Below are 13,683 nucleotides of genomic sequence, written 5' to 3' on the forward strand. Positions count from 1 at the left end.
GATACACTGTAGACTAGTCAAGTTACTGTTAGATGTACTGTACAGTGTATTGTGTACAAGAGTACAGAGTGTTAGACCAGGTCTAGCAAGGTGGCCACACTGTAGGGACAATGGATGAGCAAACTGTTAATATATATCCAAGCCTTTGTGAGCTGTAATTGTACAATGTGCCTGGCCTCTTTAGTGGAGTCTGAGGTGACCTGCTGTAGGGTGACCTCACTAGACACACTGTACTGTACCTTACATGTACTAAAACCACACACACTCCACACATCCCACACACACACACTCGCTCACCCACCCACACACACTCGCTCACCCACCCACACACCTCATACACACACACACACACAGCAAATTGCCGAGTTGAATCTGATTCGTCGGCAGATGTCCGATGTCCCACTACTCTTCTCCATCATATCACAGGACTTCATGAGCACACGCAAACACTCATCAAGCACCGACCCCCTCTCAGGTGAGAACAACCTCTCGTTCTTTACTACCTCCACTCCAAATACATAATTATAGCTCTACATGTGGTGCTGTTAGATTGCTATGTATATATAGTATGGCTGTTACTAAACTGTGTATTACTGTCATACTAGCTACTGTGATATTTTCTGTATAATAATTATGACCGTGATAATATTATTGTCGAATACTACTATGATATCACCGCGATACTACAGGTCCCCAGCATGGCACTGTCTCCTACATCCACGAGCAGCTCTGCAAGATTGGCTACCTCAATGATATGACCGAGTCCCAGGGAAGTCTATCACTAGGAGCAGCTACAATATCGCCACACGACGACCCTGACCTCAACACTGATCCGTTCTTCAACTTCATTCCCGTGGATACAATGGTGACCAATTTCCTCGATTTCAATCAAGAGCTTCTCAGTTTCGTACAGTGCAATATGAAACAGCAGATCACGAGTGCAGCCTCGTCACTACATGACGCCCACGCTCGTTGCCTGCAGACGCTTATCTTGTACGCCCACGATCTTGCCCGGGATAATCTCGTAACGCCGAAACGCATTAAGTACGCCCGTACCAAAGAGGAGGAGTTATACACGCAGCTGATCGATCTAGCCTCGAGAAAACAGTCGGAAATTAAGGAACTTGTGAACAAAGCTCTCACTGACGTTGCTGACCCAATTATACAAGAGGTTTTAGAGATGGAATTTGATGAAATTGATCTAAGCGAAAGCTTGCAATCGAATCAAGTCACGTCTAAAAGTTGTCAGCAGCAGATTCAAGAGGTGGTTTTTCGGGAGCTGAGTAAGCATATTTCCGAGAAGCTTGTGAATTCGGTGAATTATCTCCGGGAGAGCGTGATTGGTACGCTGCAGCGTTGTTTGGAGCGGCTGGAGGGCGGGTCGGCGTCGGCAACGGGGGAGTCCTTCGGTGAGGGTGGGTCCGGGTGACATGTGTGGAGTGCCTTGTGTGTGTGTGTGTGTGGTGTATGTGTGGAGTGTGTGTGGTGTGCCCTATGTGTGTGTGTGTATTATAATTATCGTATAGCGGGTAATTTCGTTGGTGCAAATTTTCGTACAAACTACCCATTTTAAATATTCGTACTGGCGTTCAAACATATTGTGCCAGATTGCGCAGTTTTAATCTTCGTATGATGCTCTACTGATACGAAAAATACGAAAATTTCCACCATACGAAAATAACCCCGCTATACGGCATTTAGCTTCTGTAGTGATTGTGTTGTACAATGTACAATGACATTGTTTGCAGTGTACTTTCACTTATTTACCGACAATAATAGACATAGTAAATTGCAATTTACGTGTGCTAGTTCTTTATGTTTTGACTTTGTTGTGTCCCTACTCTTGATCAGTTAAACCACAAGTTACCCCACACACACACACCACAGCTGATTTGTCCATGAGCTTTGAGGGCGGTGGTGAGACAACCAGAGCACTCAGTCAGATCTTGGACACTGCCTACAACCTTGAGTTCAATGAGCGCACCTCCACCTCTGCTGTCAGACTGTTAGTGGAGCGACTCAGACAAGCCTTTCAGGTATGTGTGTGGATGGGGAGGAGTGGAGTGTGTGTGTGGAATGTGTAAGGGGTGAGGTTGTGTACGTGATTGATACATTTACATATAGAAGAGAAAATGTATTGTTTGGGCTGAAAAGATAGCGGCTCCAGAATTAATAATTTGTTTGCCTGCACTATAATATGTAGAACTTTTTTGTTTTGAAGAAATGTGTTCTAACCTTCCCCCACTCCCCCTCACACTTCCCCCACCCCCCTCACACACACACACACAGGGTTCCTCCCCCAAGGGCCAGAAGTTTGACAGTGAATGGCGTACCAAGTACGTCCGCACACTGATTGGTGGGCTGAGTGCGACCCGCCTCTCAAAGAGTATCTGTGCTCAGTTCAGAGGTAAAGTGACCTCCTCCCACGAGACCTTCCTCACGGCCATCAAGCAGCTGGAGATGAGGCACTCGGGTAGACTCAAGGAGACTCAGGACCAAAGGAACACCATCAGGAAGGTGTGTGGGTGTGTGTGTGTGTGTTTGTGTGTGTGTGTGTGTGTACTGTGGTATGTGTGTGGTGTGTGTGTGTGTACTGTGGTGTGGGCCGGTAGCTGTAGGAGCATACCTGATGCCAACCTCATTAGAACCCTATTGTCTGTAATGTAGCTCCTTGTTTATCGTGTGGATGTAGTGTAGGAAAGGTCTAAACCACCATTAGTTTCAATATGTGTAGCTCCTCTGTATTGTGTGTATGTGGAAGCTTCTATAATTACATGAAGTTGTACATGTAGCTATTATTTCTCATCTTTTTCTTATGGAAGCCTATACTGGTACATATATATAACTTTACTATCATGTGACTATTATGTGATGCAGGTACTGACCCCTCGTATGGCCAGACTCAGTCTCTCCTCGGTGGCTCTCAGGGATGGTATTGTACACGGACTACCAATCACTGGTCAGTCTTACTACAGTCTACAGTACTTGTATTGTTGTGTACATACATGTACTTCTGTATTGGCTGCAATGTGATCCTTTCAACGACCATAACTTTTCTTCTGGTGATCCAATTTCTATAATATTGTGATTTTCTGAAAGCTTAAAATGAGCTCTTTCAGATGGTACATTAAAATTTGTAGCGTACCAAAATTTCTCATTTTCAGTAAAAGACCATGGGCTATAACCCATGGTATTTTGCCGAAATTGGGTCGAAATATGATTTTTAGTTTGAACACACCATTTGCAAGAGCTCACTTCAGGCTTTCAGAAAATCATTAAATCGTTGAAATCGGACCATCCAAACCCTAGTTACAGCCTTGCAAAAATAGCTAGCCTACTACTTACATGATTGTATTGTGCATGTATATACTTCATACTTCTGTCCCTTGTTTCCCTCAGGTCGTGAGTTAGGGCGTGGTCAGTATGGGGTGGTGTTCCAGTGTGCAGAGTGGGCGGGTAAAGGTCCTTTAGCCGTCAAGTCTGTGGTACCTCCTGATGAGAAACACTGGAACGATCTGGCTCTGGAGTTTCACTACACTTGGTAAATACAGTACTACATAGGGGGGCTATTATATAGGCTGTACTTGTAGGTAGGGTACACAGGAGGCACTATTACATACGTGTAGGATATACTTGGTGGCACTATGCATTTTAGTAAGGTTGCATAATTAACATTAACTTTTTGTAATCGGCAAAAATATTGATGTTACACAAGTGCATGTACTGTATACATGTACAGTGTAGGTCTTTGCCTTCTTATTTTGCGAGGCCATTACCAGTTCAAAGTTCACATAATTATGTTGGTCACAAAACATTGCAGATAATACGTATACGATATGTACACGTTTACAAAAGTTTTGAACTTCTAATCCCACTCTGTCCATCCTGTACTAATGGAGTTCCCCCTAACTTAACCCCCCCTAACTTAACCCCCCCCCCACTCCAGGACCCTCCCTAAGAACGAGCGTGTTGTCAACCTAGTGGGTGCCCTCATCGACGATGACTACTCTAACGGGTCCAACGCAGTGGTCTTGCTCATCATGCATCGCTACCCCAGGGACCTCCACGCTGCCCTCAAGGTTAGGGGGTGTGGTTACTGGACTGTGTGTGTGCAGTGTGTGATATTGTAGTTACTTGTACAAGCGCGTAAAACTGCTTTGTGAGGAATTATAGGGATTTTGTTGTGATGACCTTTACCCACTCATTTTTTTAGCTGGTTTTCGTGTTTCTGTATAGACTTCCTCACATACACCCACACATCTCACACACACACACACACACACACACTCACACACACACACCACACACACACACACACACACTCTCAGGTGGGACTGGACTTCGGCACTCGGATGCAGATAGCGGCTGACGTGGTGGATGGGATCAGGTTTCTGCACAGTCAGGGCCTCCTACACAGGGACATCAAACTCAAGAACGTTCTGGTGAGCTTACCTGCATATAGCCATCCCGTTTTATAAGAATTATTAGTGATAGTGAGCTTCTCTTTCCCTAGCTAGCTACACATATTGTACACCTGTTCTATATGAACTATACTAGCTGTTTTACAGTCCAAGAATGTTAGGCTTAGTTACACATGTACATAGGCACACAATCCCTCTCACGCTACTACTAACGCCCCCTCCACACACACACACTCACTACTAACGCCCCCTCCACTCCATGCACACTCACACACTCCTATACTAACCACTATACTAACGCCCCCTCTCCTCACACACCCACACAGCTGGACAACACCAACAGAGCCTGTCTCACAGACCTTGGGTTCTGCAAACCAGAAGCCATGATGACCTGTACCATCGTAGGCACACCTATACACATGGCTCCCGAACTCTTCGGCGGTAACTATGACAACTCGGTGGATATCTACGCCTTTGGTATCCTTTTCTGGTACATATGTGCTAACGACACTAAGTTACCCGGAGCATTCGATGCTTGCCAGAACAAGGAGCAACTTTGGACGGCAGTTCGGAAAGGGTTAAGACCAGAACGTCTACCGAGATTTGACACAGATTGCTGGGAGTTAATGACGGCCTGTTGGCATGGCGACCCGATACAAAGACCCTTAGTAGGAGATATAACAATGAGACTGCATTTGATAATGAAGAGAATTGGCAGGAAGCCACTCAAGTGACAATTTTGTGTGTTTATTATTATTATTATAATTTATAGAGACAGTTAATATTATTTAGATGTCTGTGTGTGTGTGTGTGTGTGTGTGTGTGTGTGCGTGTTTTGTATTTCTTTTGCTCACCAAATTATTTGAGTGTACTGTACATACAGTGACGCCACTTCAATTGTTATTCTGTTATATTCACCAGAAAACTTTAATAGTGCTTTTTTGAACTTATAATATATATCAGTGTATTGTTATTTGAACCTTTGGTTGAGTGCATGTCGTATGAATCTTAAAATTATCGTGCAGTACGGTTCACTATATAGCACGTACGTATAGATAAGGCATGAGGTTATCTATGGTATATTTATAATTATAATGATGCTATAACTTGCATGTATACATGCAGCTTTATATATAGCCTCGATTCCAAGCCGCTGAGAAAGGCGCCACTATTCAAGCTAGGGGCTGCATGGAGTCGAGGCTACTTTATATAGAGCATTGAAGTGCTAAATCCTCATGCATCAGTGCAGTGGTTTTACATTTCACAAGTACGTGAAAATCATATAAAGCTACACACAAGTGATCAGCTAGTGAACACTGCTTTAAAAACGGCAATATGCATGGTCAGATATGTACGAGGTATAGGACACATGCATACACTGATAGACTGTGTTGTTTTTAAGTATATATATATCTGTGTTGACGTTGAGTCAGTAGGTGCATAAGCTGCGCTGGCAGACTGCATGAGGAAGGGGGCGTGGCTGGTCCACCACCTCATAGGTAGCCTCCTCCTGTACTTTGCCCAACTCCTCGTAATCGTGAGAGGGGAGATGACTCATCACCACTGGAGTCTGAGCATTTACTCCAATGAGAGCGTAGCCAGTGTCACAGGTGTAGGTAGCAGTCACCATGAAGGTGGTTCCAGAGGATGTGTCCACTGCTCCATTGGAGATGTTGGCAAGTGCTTCACAGTTGACAACTGTAACATAATTAATCAACCAATGCAAAGGGTTCAGTCATAAGATTGTATGAAATATGCAAGGCCACATGCAGACATTGGAACATACGTTCACAAACTGGTGCAGTTGGACTCCAAACTCCATCAGTTAGTGTAGTTGCTCCACTTGTTCCACTTGCTCCACAAGTTCTGCTCACACTACCAACAATGTTGTATCCAGTGTTACAGGTGTAGGTAGCAGTCATCATGAAGGTGGTTCCAGAGGATGTGTTCACTGCTCCGTTATTAATAGTCAGTGGTCCACAGTCAACAGCTGTGGGGAGATCACCATTATTTCTAACCCACCATTGCTAACTCACGTGGACAAGTTGGTGCCTCCCCTGTCCACAGACCAGTAGCTTGACATTGTCTAACAGTATCACTATACTATTACCAGTGAGGACGTAGCCAGTATCACAGCTGTATGTAACAGAGGTGAGGTAGTCCCGACTAGTGGTGGACAAGGCTCCATTGGTAGGGGGGGTTAGGACAGGGCAGGTGACGACTGTGTTTGGGAAAATAAACACACACTAACTACATAGTTCTGGTCTTACTTGTACAAGTGGGAGGTGGTGGAGACCAGGTACCAGCACTAGTACCATCACTCATACAAGTTATCGGAGTAGCTCCACTGATGGTGTACCCAGTGTCACAGGTATAGGTGGCCATATTGGTGGCTGAGTCGTATGAGATCATTCCATTAGACACAGGAGGCAGTGGGGGGTGGGGGTTAGTATTGGACACTCGACAATAATATAGTCAACACTCACTGAAGGTGACACATCTCCTCACAACCTCCATAACCGGCACAGTGCACCGTCTATAACAATCCTCGCACAGCAGTGTTCTCCATCAGGACTGAAGTGTGTGGGACCACGATGCAGAACAACAGCAGCAGGATTAACAACACCACTGATGAACAGTTCATCCCCAACTGCATCCCTGTCGGTAACTATGGGCAATTCACTCATACCAGGACCCTGCCACACTACACCACCAGGCTCGATGTAGCAATACCAGGGACGCAGTAGATCTGCTAGTCCTGATCCAATATCAGAGAAGGAGATAATTTCTCCAGTGTGATCAGTGCCATTGGGCTCATTGGATGCTGCCAGTCGCACTGAGTAATGCCATATATATGTGTTTACTTTTGACCTTAGCTAGACTACAGAATCTCTAGAGTATATAATGTAGCTATTTAGATACAGAACTACACATAAAAACTCACCCATTGCATGCACCCATACAACACACACTGTCAGTCCTAGTAGTAAGCTCAGAGCAAGTCTTGAGAAGGCCATAGCTGCACACGTACATATACTCAGGTAGACGATATAGATCTATAGGTTAACGCAGATCTAAGCATTATAAAGTTGAAGATACAATATAAAGTTTAGACTGTAAACAACGCAGATTTCTTGTAATGATTATATGTCGTGACAATAAAGTGTCTTTCACCCAAAATGTATTGTAGACATAAATACCATTAACTTGATAACACTATTACCGTGGGCATGGTTACTTACTATCCTTTTTGTGTGATTCAATAATGACTGACCTTACATTTAGAAAATGCATGCTTCCAATAGATCTACTTGTTCTTGGTGAGATTGTAGATATTTGGTATGAGATCATACTCTGATTGCAACAGCATTCAATAGTTCACAATTGCAGCAACTGATAAAAATGCTGAAAAATGTAAGCAAAATAGCCATAACCATAGATATTACCATGGATATTCTCTGCCATAATGCATTATTTTGCAAATTAAAAATCGTTAAAAAGCCTATAATTAAGCAGTGGTATGTTTAAACAATCTACACTTAAGACATAAGACATAGACATACACAAACACACTGTGTACCTCGCTTGCGCTTGCACACACCAAGGCAGCATAAAAAATAATATCAGGAGTTCACAAGGTGTACAGTAATATTATGTAGTCATTCTGATGTGTGCAACTGAGACATACTGTTCACCGCAAAATATTCTACTAGTAATACGGTAGTATAATTAAAATACGCACATAATAAAGCTATGCTACTAAATCTTCAGACTGTGGATTATTAACTGGTCTAAAGTCACATCTAAGGTTTCTTCCTTCTGGCACACCATCCTTAGTAACTTTTGACCCCATGCCTGTCAGCTTCGTCTCAACACTCTTAAGCAACTCTACGCGTCGTTTCTTCTCTTGAGCTACTTCAGAATCGCTGAAAAACCGTCTAAACTTGCCCTCAATGGAAACTCGCACTGTGTGACTCTTTGCTAGAAACTGTTCAATTCGATGCAATTTAATATCCAAATCGTGCTCGCCAATTTTTGTCGATATTTGGACAGTTTTCATGACATTTAGCGGATCTTTTTTAGTTCTTTGTTTCTGCTCCTTTTTTTCGTCGTACAGTTGTTTCTTTGAGACGAACTTGTAGACAGCATTCGAACCTTCACTTCCTTTCTGCACTTGCGTAAGTTCCAATCCTCTTCCTCTGGCCATTTGTACGGCCATGGTTGTTGAGAGTATGCCCAAGTTTTCACCCGTTTCGTCTATAACCAGAACTTCTTTCTCTTTGATGCTCTTGCCTTTTCGGTTCGTCTTTTTGATCAGTCGAGATTTGCCGACATCTCCTTTGTTTGTTACTAGCAGTGAGGTTGAGATGGAGCGTGTGGGGGCGGGTAGTGTGTGAGCGTGGAGTGGGTTATGGAACAGTGACCGTACAATCCATTGGCTGCTTGAGTGGTATGAAGTTGGTTTGAATTGTCGACAGTGGATGGGCTGATGGATGGGAGGTGCTGATGAAGGAGAGATGGTGAAGATTGATGAGATAATCACATGTGGCCTTCCTCTGGTCACTAACAATGAGGAGCTGAACATCTTTCATGGGCAGGCATTAAACTGGTAAAGATCATCATGTCATGCTGCACACAGGGGGTGGGGCTCATGAAGCAGGCAGCAGGCTTAGATGGATGGAGACTGACACATCTCCAATTGTGTAAATAAAACAAAGGAACAGACTCCGGAGAGGCAAAACAACGAATAAGAATTGTGATGAGTCTATCTTAGATGATTGAGCACCAGTGTGGCTACTTACCACACCACCAGGTGCAATGCTCCATCTATTACCACTCTATGCAGCTACCATGATGCAGCCACCATGATTGAATGGAGTGAGTATGAGGCATAAATTAATAATAATATTGATCAAAATGTCTTGTAGATTTTTGAGGGAGCAAACTATTGTGTTCGTGATGAAATGTTTGTGGCATAATTACCATCATCATAATTATAGAAATCATGCATGCATACCTAGAACACAGGTATGCTAGAGGAGGTTGGTCATGACTCATGTTTTACGACTCATGTTTTACGGAGGAATATGCGTGAATGGAGAAACTTACAGAGAAAAGTAGCTATTCTAACTAAGCTAACATACTGCACATGATTGTAGCTCTCTATACTATGATGCTAACAATGTGACACTAGAAAGTGAGTAGCATAGTTGTAGTACAGAGGAGGTACAACACGCGTGCCTCAATTTAGCAATTAGCCTCTGTAATAACGTTGAGCGTGGGCGGAATTATGCCTCGATTATCCGCCCACGCTCAACGTTATTGCAGAGGCTAATTGCTAAAGGCACGCGTGTTAAACTACTACGACTCATAAACTAACAGGAGATGTTATACAAGAGAGATAAATGTTTGAGAGTAGATAAAAAATGCCCACTCAGCGAAACATAGGCGCACATACATGACTCTTAATTAATTGTGACCAACCTCCTCTGCAGATGTGCCTTGTTGTATGAGATATTAGACATAATCGTACCACCGCATTGCCAAAGATCTATAAGGCTTCAGTGTGTAAGGTACAGCTAATATAACATTAGCCAGTAGCCACATTGTCTGACCACTATTGTGAGAATTATACACCATGCCTTCAATTTATGAGGCACGGTAATTGGTATAGCTAAATATAGCAACTAGAGTATTCATAGACTTTATCCATACAAGCGACTTCCTGTGCATGACGGCGGGCTGTGTTTGTTTACTTATATAAAATTAGTATGTGTTCTCACTGTCAAGTATAATGTCTGAGTCAGCTGAGTACAAAGCATTCAAGGATTGTCACAGCAGTCTTCTTACTTGTATTAAGCAGTCTCCTAAAGATGTCTGTGATCATTTACTCCCTTTCGAGATCCTAGCACCGAACGATCGAGATTATCTTAAGAATGACCACCATGATGATGGTGACAAAGCTCGACGAATACTTGATGCTGTGCTACTTCAGATAAAAAATGATCCACAGGTTTTCCATTCATTTGTTAGTGCTCTTGAAGCAGCTGGTAGGTTTACGAAGGCTGGTGTACAAGAACTCAACCATGAATTACAGAGACGAAATCAAGAACAGTGCGATCAAACTCAAAGAATAGAAGATAATAGTGAGTTGTAATCCACTAAAAACCCAACTCATCGTCCATTTGATTGCCATTTGATTGCCATTTGATTGTCATGTGAAATAGCCAGTACCTGCATGGATGACATCGTAGATATTGAGTTACATCATGTAGGAGGACCAGGAAGTTATGTGGCCAATTATGGCTTCATAATTATGCTTTACTTTATATGCTTTATATGCTTTATGTGGTTGCATAACTTTTACCTGGTTGAAGTTTAATATCGCCTCTAAAGCATAACTTTTAATAGTACTTAACAACATTATTATAGGCCTAACTCAACTCATGGTTCTAAAATCTGTGCAGGCTATGAGAACAGTCCAATGAGCCTACTACAACCATTACCCGGGTTAGCTGTGACTGAAGAAGCTGGGTCAGGTATTATAACTATGTCAAACCAAGTGTTAGAGTCCGTTCTTTTCTTCTTGTGTAGTTTTTGAGTTACCTACCATGGACGATGGAGATGGAGGGACACTACCTGATCCATTAGAGCACCCTCCTGATGACGCTGAAGTGGGAGCGGACCTCAGAGCAGCTGCAACAAGTCGACAAGTAGCACCCACTGGTATGTGATACATTTAATTATGATTATAACAATTATGACTGACTGATGTATTATTATACAGCTGATTCATTTGGAGGACAATTGCTACAAACTTTCCAAAGTGAAGAAATTGAACAAGTCATTGAGCTTCTATCCCAGGCTGAAAGTCAGTCCATTGATCTGATAGGTGTGTCTGATGCAGACGGCAAAACTCTCCTTCATCTTGCTTGTCGCAAAAACTGGATGGACTGGCATGGCATTGTGGGTAGCCTTGTCGAAAATCACCATTGTGATGTTGCAGCAGTGGATGAAGATGGGAACACACCCCTTCATGAGGTATATCAATGCGGCAATCTCCCATCCGTAGAGTACCTGCTTAGTCTACCTAGTTGTAATCCTGATGCAATCAACAAGCAGGAGTACACTGTACTGAGAATGGCCCTTGAGAAAAATGACAAGAAAACTGTGGCACAACTTCTAGCGACAGGACGAGTTGATCCTAGAAAAGGTAGCTCATGCGGTCATACATACTCAGAATTGCTTGCAATGAATCAGCTCCAACCACAACCACAAGATTACGATGGCTCAGCTCTTCAAATGGTGATCCAGTTTGCAGAATGCATGGAGGGTAACAATCACGTTCGCCAACCGTTCACTTCTTATTGCTTGCATAAAATGCTTCACAAGATCTTGAAGAATCGTGATCAAGTTACAATTACTAGAATAGTAGACCGCATTAAAGAGAACATGTTACCTCTTCCAGAAGAACCTGATAAGATTCATAATTTGATTATTGATATTCAAAGCCTCTCAGACGAGTTTGACATACGTGGGGAGCCCACTAATGTTGTGGATATTCAAATAAGAAAGAAAGGTAAGTGAGTAGTAATTACTGTACGTGCAAAGTGTCATTACTCCACAGGAGGTAGAGAAATCTTTCAACGTGATATTCAACAAGAGAGCATAAACACAACTCAGAATGTTACTGTTCCAGCTGATGTTGAAGATCAGGAAACATCTGACTACCCTAATGCAAGTGAGGTACTACCAAATGTTCAACATTCATATACTGAAATATTTTATATCGTAAGAAAGGTGCATGTACGGTTATTACTTGATGCAGGAGAGTATGGGAAATACCCTAGGGCTTCAGAATTTCGTAATTCTAGCAGATAATGAAGAACAGGAAATACCTGACTACTACTCTAATGCAAGCGATGAACTACCGATGTTGCAACCTTCACGTACAGAGGTACACTGTACTGCATGTAATGCATGATACTTTAGAAAAGGAATTAATGCAAGAATTAATTCATATAGAATTATGCTATAATTATAATAGCTACATTATGTAGTTTTTTTATGACACAATAATTATGTTCTTCTTTGATCTTAAACAGGAGCAGAATACAACACAAAATGATGAGTGTTGCCAAATTACATTGAAAGCATGCGTATGCAGTTACTGTTGTTGTTTTATTGTCTCTTTAATTCTTGGAATATGCGGTGCAGTATTGTACGATGGCTATTCACTTGTTGGTACTACTAATGTGGTACAAATTCATCGGCAATCTGTGCCACTGATTGGAATACAGGATCCATCGACTAACTTTGTTAGGCTATCCGAAATAATTACTAGTGGAACAGACTTAGTTACCATTATCTTCTATAAGTTAAGCGATTGCTCTTCTTCAACTGCATTTATAGGCGTCGAGATCAATGAGATAATGACTGTAAACTTTAGCTCTCCAACTATCAAGAGCAAAGCTGTTACTGAGTTGTATCTGGCAGGAAACACTACACTTACTGTAAATATCAATGTCATCCCCTCAACAAATTCTTTTACGGCCGTCGTTGTTTTTGACAATCTTAGAAACTACTTAAACTTCATTTCAAGCTCTTCGTTGGACAATTACTATTTTATGGATTGCATTGCTAACGAAACATCACAAACTAAGATCAATTTAATTTTCAACAAAACATCGTACTACTATATTGGTTTGTACACAGACATTCCGACTGAAACTACTACTTTTACTGTACACATGGTTGGGACAATTCTTCAATATGACATTACAAAAGGAAGCACTTTCTGCTTTATAAGCTCTCTTGATGATTTAAGTTGTGATTTTTCTCCGAATTCCAACCAGCAAACTTGTATTGTTGGTTCTGTGCCGCCTATATACACTGATACACCATTTGGAATAAGAAGAGCAACTGTAGAGTATTACACTGCTCTCAACTCAAATACAGCAACCAACACTTTATTTTTTATTCCTTTAATGCTATCTTGTTTATGGGTTTGTTTTGTGGGCTGTTTTCTGGTAGTTATACCACCTCAGCAGCATCAGGCAGCACACAACTAATTACGTCATACTTATGATTGCTATTTTTTATCTTTTTACTATAACAATTGATCAAGCCGCAGTGCAAAATGCCCGGGTCGAGCACATGTTGCCTCGCTCACAAAGTATTACGTTAGAAAGAGGTTACTATAAAGTTTGAGGTGTAAATTATAATTATAGGGAAAAATTACTTAATTATGCGATCATTAGTT

The 13,683-nt window shown here is 42.1% G+C and overlaps 3 protein-coding genes across 9 annotated transcripts in view; 2 read left to right on the plus strand and 1 right to left on the minus strand.

Moving 5' to 3' along the window:
- The window catches only part of LOC135345363 (dual serine/threonine and tyrosine protein kinase-like), a 9,657-nt gene extending 4,257 nt beyond the window's left edge, over positions 1–5,400 (plus strand). Inside the window, exons 5-13 of one of the 2 annotated variants that reach the window (XM_064542772.1) lie at positions 355–475; positions 690–1,415; positions 1,888–2,036; positions 2,290–2,517; positions 2,878–2,959; positions 3,400–3,541; positions 3,947–4,079; positions 4,329–4,442; positions 4,748–5,400. In XM_064542772.1, coding sequence (XP_064398842.1) covers positions 355–475; positions 690–1,415; positions 1,888–2,036; positions 2,290–2,517; positions 2,878–2,959; positions 3,400–3,541; positions 3,947–4,079; positions 4,329–4,442; positions 4,748–5,155 — 2,103 coding nt within the window. In that variant the 3' untranslated portion in view covers positions 5,156–5,400. The remainder of the gene's footprint in view (positions 1–354; positions 476–689; positions 1,416–1,887; positions 2,037–2,289; positions 2,518–2,877; positions 2,960–3,399; positions 3,542–3,946; positions 4,080–4,328; positions 4,443–4,747) is intronic. The other variant, XM_064542773.1, reaches the window with a different exon arrangement.
- Positions 5,401–5,715: 315 nt separating this feature from the next.
- On the minus strand, positions 5,716–10,044 carry LOC135345374 (complement decay-accelerating factor transmembrane isoform-like). 3 transcript variants are annotated; one of them, XM_064542793.1, is made up of 7 exons: positions 9,906–10,044; positions 7,696–7,826; positions 7,366–7,440; positions 6,692–7,257; positions 6,458–6,642; positions 6,208–6,411; positions 5,716–6,119 (listed from the first exon to the last, which is right to left on the minus strand). In XM_064542793.1, exons 6-7 carry the CDS (start codon positions 6,344–6,346, stop codon positions 5,851–5,853), a joined length of 408 nt encoding a protein of 135 aa, XP_064398863.1. In that variant the 5' UTR covers positions 6,347–6,411; positions 6,458–6,642; positions 6,692–7,257; positions 7,366–7,440; positions 7,696–7,826; positions 9,906–10,044; the 3' UTR covers positions 5,716–5,850. The 3 variants fall into 3 exon arrangements, with proteins under 3 accessions (XP_064398863.1, XP_064398861.1, XP_064398862.1); XM_064542791.1 differs by having other exon boundaries at positions 7,366–7,477; XM_064542792.1 differs by having other exon boundaries at positions 6,692–6,814; positions 6,908–7,257; positions 7,366–7,826.
- A 171-nt stretch (positions 10,045–10,215) lies between these two features.
- Positions 10,216–13,561, plus strand: LOC135345365 (uncharacterized). Of its 4 annotated transcripts, none has more exons than XM_064542776.1 (7): positions 10,216–10,567; positions 10,889–10,960; positions 11,016–11,147; positions 11,209–12,000; positions 12,049–12,167; positions 12,250–12,378; positions 12,527–13,561. In XM_064542776.1, the coding sequence occupies exons 1-7, from the start codon at positions 10,216–10,218 to the stop codon at positions 13,490–13,492; spliced, it is 2,562 nt and encodes an 853-aa protein (XP_064398846.1). In that variant the 3' UTR covers positions 13,493–13,561. The 4 variants fall into 4 exon arrangements, with proteins under 4 accessions (XP_064398846.1, XP_064398847.1, XP_064398849.1 ...); XM_064542777.1 differs by having other exon boundaries at positions 12,222–12,378; positions 12,527–12,667; XM_064542779.1 differs by having other exon boundaries at positions 12,049–12,162; positions 12,527–12,667.
- Positions 13,562–13,683: the final 122 nt, after the last annotated feature.

This window comes from Halichondria panicea, chromosome 12, assembly GCF_963675165.1.
Source record: "Halichondria panicea chromosome 12, odHalPani1.1, whole genome shotgun sequence".
Classification (NCBI taxonomy): Eukaryota; Metazoa; Porifera; class Demospongiae; order Suberitida; family Halichondriidae; genus Halichondria; species Halichondria panicea.